Source organism: Nipponia nippon, unplaced genomic scaffold, assembly GCF_047370975.1.
Source record: "Nipponia nippon isolate SJK-2023a ecotype South Korea unplaced genomic scaffold, ASM4737097v1 scaffold_34, whole genome shotgun sequence".
Classification (NCBI taxonomy): Eukaryota; Metazoa; Chordata; class Aves; order Pelecaniformes; family Threskiornithidae; genus Nipponia; species Nipponia nippon.
In genome coordinates, this window is record NW_028262352.1 from 1,160,493 (window position 1) to 1,166,492 (window position 6,000).

The 6,000-nt window shown below is 39.8% G+C and overlaps 1 protein-coding gene across 1 annotated transcript in view; it reads left to right on the forward strand.

The window, feature by feature from the left end:
• LOC148054084 (prostaglandin E2 receptor EP4 subtype-like) overlaps positions 1–4,827 on the forward strand; it is a 27,993-nt gene extending 23,166 nt beyond the window's left edge. The window contains exon 3 of the mRNA XM_087770876.1: positions 2,759–4,827. Within this exon, the coding sequence (XP_087627002.1) occupies positions 2,759–3,349 (591 nt within the window). The 3' untranslated portion in view covers positions 3,350–4,827. The remainder of the gene's footprint in view (positions 1–2,758) is intronic.
• The last annotated feature ends 1,173 nt before the right edge of the window (positions 4,828–6,000 follow it).

Sequence of the window (6,000 nt, forward strand, 5' to 3'; positions counted from 1 at the left end):
AAGATGTAGTCAAGTCAGATGAGAGACTGGCTTTCCTGCACCCTGCCACCAGCAGACGGCAAGAGATTTTAATTAAGTGCATTTTTAAAGAATCAATGAATTCCAGCAAAACTGTATATTGTCGTGGTTTAACCCCAGCCGGCAACTAAGCACCACACAGCCGTTCACTCACTCCCCCCACCCCAGTGGGATGGGGGAGAGAATTGGAAGGGTAAAAGGGAGAAAACTCATGGGTTGAGATAAGAACAGTTTAATAACCGAAGTAAAATAAAATGAAATAGTAGTAGTAGTAGTAGTAGTAGTAGTAGTAGTAGTAATAATACAATAATAATATACAAAGCAAGTGATGCACGATACAATTGCTCACCACCTGCCGACCGATGCCCAGCACATCCCCAAGCAGCGATCGCTGCCCCCTGGCCAACTCCCCTCAGTTTATATACTGAGTATGACATCACATGGTATGGAATAGCCCTTTGGCCAGTCTGGATCAGCTGTCCTGGCTGTGCCCCCTCCCAGCTTCTTGTGCACCTGGCAGAGCATGGGAAGCTGAAAAGTCCTTGACTAGTGTAAGCACTACTTAGCAACAACTAAAACATCAGTGTGTTATCAACATTATTCTCATCCTAAAGCCAAACCACAGCACTACACCAGCTACTAGGAAGAAAAAATCAACTCTATCCCAGCTGAAACCAGGACAATATATTTAAAAATTTTGGCCTCTGGAGGGACTGGTCTTCTCTCAGCCAGTGATACGTGGAATCATGTAGTGATGGACATTGGATAGGAGGCTAATATAAAATAAATAATGAAAAAATTCAAAGCAAGTAAAGCTTAATAAAAGAAAAAAACATAAAAATAAGTTCAATATGTATAGGAATACTCTTTGAAGTACTTCAGTTGCATGTTTGGTTTAACAGAAAAATAAGCTTAATAAATTAGTTGTCAAAAAGACATTTGCAGTGTTAGAAATCATTAGGAAAGTAACTGAGAATAAAACTCTGATCATTATATTGCTGTATAAATTCAAGATTTTCCCATATTTCCCAGTTTTTGTTACCCATAAACCTAGAGAAAAGTACTGAGAAAGAAAATATAGACAATCATCGATTTGATAGTCAGTGGTTTGAGAGAGACTGTATGCATAGGACTTCTGAAGAGGGACTCTACATTATTTTACTTCATACCTCATTGATAGCTTTGGACCACATTCAAGCTCTGAATTCTGACAAGCAGAATGTCACCACATTGCCCTGCTGCAGGAAAATTTCTCCAAACAGCATTGTGAAATTTTTCAGCAGACTTGGATGGCTTCACATGCAAAACTTCTAATAAAAATGACTTAAGAGGGTTGTTCTCGTTTGGCTCCAATTTATTTAAATGCTTGTCTGCCTCCTTGTCTGTAACCTTCTCCTAGCTAGGCAAGACTTGATTCATTTCAGGAGTCAAGGCCAAGACTTTAAAAACCTCATAATTTTGCTACTAGATTTTTACTGTATCAGATAAGATAATTAAGGGATTTCTTTTGAGTGACGTACCTTAAGGAATCTGAAGAAAATAGCATCTTCCATTATCAGTTCTTTTCAGTGGCTTTCCTAGGCCTTCCTATAATTGGACACTGCGTAGGTCTTGCTAAAATGGAGAGCAGCTATTTGAGACTGATCAACATAAACTCATATGATATCAGCCTCAGCAACACTGGAAAGATAAAAATTTATATCAAAGAATTGGACTGTGCCTTACTCACAGTAGCATTTATAAAAGTGGCCCCTAAACCAGGATAGGGACTAGGTTACTGTTTTTTTCTCTTGGATTCAAAGGAAGAACCCAAAGGAGACATTTTTGTGTAGAAGACAGGATCCTAATTAGTCTTAAATTTCATGCATGATAAACTAAAAGTGCTAATTAAATAGTCACTTCATGCAGCAGCTTCAACATCTTCAATTCTTGATCACTTTATCAGTATTTTTATGCTTTTCTAAGTAGAACCAAAATGCTGGCTCATGTAAGAGAAAGCAAAGCACTCCAGTCCAGTGCTGGAATCATCTAATCATTTTGACCTATTAAAAATCTCCTAGCTGGGGGACTTTTCCTTTTCTTTTTTTTTAATTTCTTTTTTCCAAACCATGCTGCAACAAGCAAACAGTTGAGGGTATACAAACAATTCCGGTAAGGACAGGTGTCAGCAAAATGCATTTCTAAACTTTGGAATCAACAGCTCTGGACTTGTTTCTAGTATACTAGAATACTTGTTTCTAGTATACTTGGATTATAATCTGGATTTCAATTTGTTTCTAAGCAAACAATTATTAGACCTTTGCTAGAGGAACTGATTGTCCAGGTCTCCTCAGTCAAATATCTCTTTGCAGGTAGCATAAGACTTGAGGTATACCAAGAAAGCAGGATACAGGTCTACATCTTTGCTCCTGGGTTCTATCAATTAATAAGGAAGTTTTTAAAACAACAGCCAAAAGTTGAAGGTTCAAGGATTAATTATGAGGGGAAGGAGAGAGAAAGAGCCATTCCTTTCCTACCTGTAACAAAAGTCAATTTACAGCAGATTCATCTCTCTGATTTTTTTTTGGCTATTTCCAAAAATAAACTCATGGCTGCCAATCCGAGATGCCTGGCCTTGCCAGCCTCTTCTCTTGTTGTAGCTTGCAGTTGCAAATCTAGATCTCTGCTTTGAAATATAAACTTTGATTTCCTGATGTAATTGTATATTTGTGTCTTTCTCCTCCCTCATCTCCTTGGGTAGGTCTGTGTCTTTGTGAACCAGCTGTACCATCCAGAATCAGTGAGGGATGTGAGGCAAAACCCTGACCTGCAAGCCATCCACATTGCCTCAGTGAACCCCATTTTGGACCCATGGGTCTACATCCTCCTCCGCAAGACTGTGTTCAGCAAAGCCATTGAGAAGATCAAATGCCTCTTCTGCCAAATTGGAGGGGCTTGGAGGCAGCACTCAGGGGACAATTTCAACTGCATCAATGGCCACAGGACCTCCTCTGCCATATCAAGTCAGTCACCCTCCTTCATCTCTCATGAGCTGAGGGAGATCAGCAGCACCTCACAAACACTGCTTTATCCTCCAGAGTTAAGTGAAAGCAGCATTGGGGGTCGCATGCTGCTTCCAGGCCCCAGCGCAAGTTTGTCTCAGTCTGACATATCAGTAAGGACACTGCATAGCTCAGAGACCTCAGACTCTTCACAGGGGCAGGACTCTGAGAGCATCTTCCTAGTGAATGAAATCAGGTCTGGTAGTGGGGCCAGCTCTACATCCAAGGGCAGCCATCTCCAGGTCACCTTCCCCACAGAGACATTGAATTTATCAGAAAAGTGTATATAACAGTGAAAGGCATCAACCCTGGTGATCCTTCCCAGTATGTTGGAAAAACTGGTGCAATAGATAGATGTTCTACCTATTCAAGGGGAGAGGGGTTCAGCTGTGCTCCAAAGGGCTATTTTTCTCTTGCCGTGTGATGGGTACATTTCTTTTAGACTACTGAGGACTGTGTGGAACAGACACTGCACTTGGGCCCTGCCATCAGGAATTGTACAAGACAGGTCTAATGGGACTGGAAACATGAACTGCCTTGTCTTGTTCTGGGACACAGGTGAGCTACTGGGCCTCTGGAAACAGAAAGATCCATTCCTTACTCTTTCTCTTTCCAAATCTGGTAGAACTGTGTTTTCTCTCCTGTGACTGCTCAGCTATCAAGAGTTTAAACTTCTGGTACTAGAGCTGAATGTGAGGCAGCTACTAGGACCTGGACGGAGCTACTCTGACAGCTGCCTGGGGTAGGATTTTAAAGTGTCTCACTAAAGCATGAAAATGTGAGTTTTTACCATTGTATATATATCAGGATTGAAAATATTTAAAAGTCTATTCTTCTCTATGAGAAGGTTTCTTATTAATACAAGATATATAGAAATGATTGCCAGCCTTCTCTTCCCTCAATATTGCCTGCTGATAAGACATTCTTGGTTTAGATTTGTTGTCCATGCTAGATTCACAGCTGATGAGGTAATTCTCTAGCTGAGAATACATAAGCACTTTCTGAGCAAAATGGGAACACATGTGCTATTGAGAGAAAAAGAAAACACATCCTTTCAGTTAAGAATACTCCTTTTCAGTATATGTACATACTTAAAAGACAGATTTTATTTATGTGCTGAGAATGTTTCTCTGTGTAACACGTCTGCACCTCTCCGAGTACTTTGGCCCACATTCTGCACCCACTTAACATTGCTCATCAGAATAGTCCCTCTGCTGCCAGGGAGACTCCTTACGTGTAAAGTTAAGGATGTATAGAAGTGCTTTCAATATCAGGGACTAAAACTTTCAACTCCTGGTTAATAGTCTTAATATTCACTTTAGTTAAAGCATCACTGATGTAGTAAAGGTATTTTTTCATAACATCTATAATTTTACTTTAAATAGTAAATAGAATTTTATGACTGTGTAATCTGATATTCCATCAAATAAATGTACAAAACCATGGAAGCAGAATCTTCATTTAAAAGTATAGGTTATATAGAACCATATCCAGGTCTTGCACCCCTTGAAAATTATTTGTTCCTAGAGTTTTAATGGCAAACACATCACCAAAACCAGCTGTTAACCACTGATAAAAAGGAGTTTTGTGCTTTATTTTGTAAAGGTTAGATCTTGTTCCAGAAACATTGTTTATCAAAATAATTCTGTACAGATATTTGGAGGATGTTTTGTCAAATACTAAGCATGTTATGCTGCTTAAAATGTTTTCATGTGAAATGCTTTATTGTAATGAAAATCTTGAGCCTTATGTTGATATGTTTAAGCAGTTGTACTGATGTCATTTTGGAGATCACAATTAAATGGAAATGTTCTGCTTGATCTCAGAAGTTTATACGAGTCTTCCATTCAGTGCCAACTCCTCATCTTAATAAACCACCCACCTTGGAATGCTTTGCACTCAGCTACTGTCAAAACATATACTTTGTTCTTTAAGTTTCCAAAACACCACAGAACGATCACCATCAGCAAGAGGCAGCCATCTTCAAAAATATCCCTGAGAGCACCGACACAGAGCCATGAAAATTCTTCATGCAAGCAAACAACAACAAAGTCAAAAAACACACTCAGTTAAACCTCAGGCCTGCTTCATTATTTTCCTTTAACAGGGGAGCAGTTGAGCTTATTCGCCTTGATACATGTAGAAAGTGAAGTTAAATCTCTACACAAGTATTTGCAGCAGAATCTACTTTTCCACTGGTTAAGCTGGAGAACAGTATCACTCAAGTTCCTACTGAAGCTACAGATAGAGATCTGCCTGAATTCTTTGCAATTAAACCACTTAACTATGGTCTGTTGCTTACTAGTGACCAACAAATAGAATGCACTCATCATACTTCCTAAGACAGGAGATATAGTACCTGGCAGAGCGGGAAGGTGGGACTGCCACTTGCAGCAACACCACCTATACAAATATTGGATCATACCTTTGCAGCTGGCCCAAAGCAGCACACCAATGTTATTGGTATTGAATGCAATAACAGAATTAAATATCAACAGCCTATAATAAAATAGTCCAGTATTTAAATAAGCAAGGGCTATGCATTACTGATGAAAACTACATATGGTCTGGAAGATCATTAAGCAAGAATAGACCATCTTAAGTAGCTGACCTTCTAGCTTTCCCTTAGCAAACACGTACGATAAGCCTGAGGTGTTCCTCCTGCCCACAGCATTGCTGGTGTGTCAGTAGCGGACTGGACTCATAGCACACATCATCAGCACTAACTCCCTCAGTAATGAACTCAAGGATTCCCAATCAACCCACAGATTACAAAATCTCCTGAGCAATACTGGAATTGTCTGTGACAACTCAATGGCAGTGCACAAAGATAAAATGGGAGCATCTCTACTGCTTAGCTGGAAACACAGATGGACGTTCAGAAGTAGCCTGGTTAAAAGGACAGAGCAACCATGCCTTTGTTTAGGGTGACAGACTATTG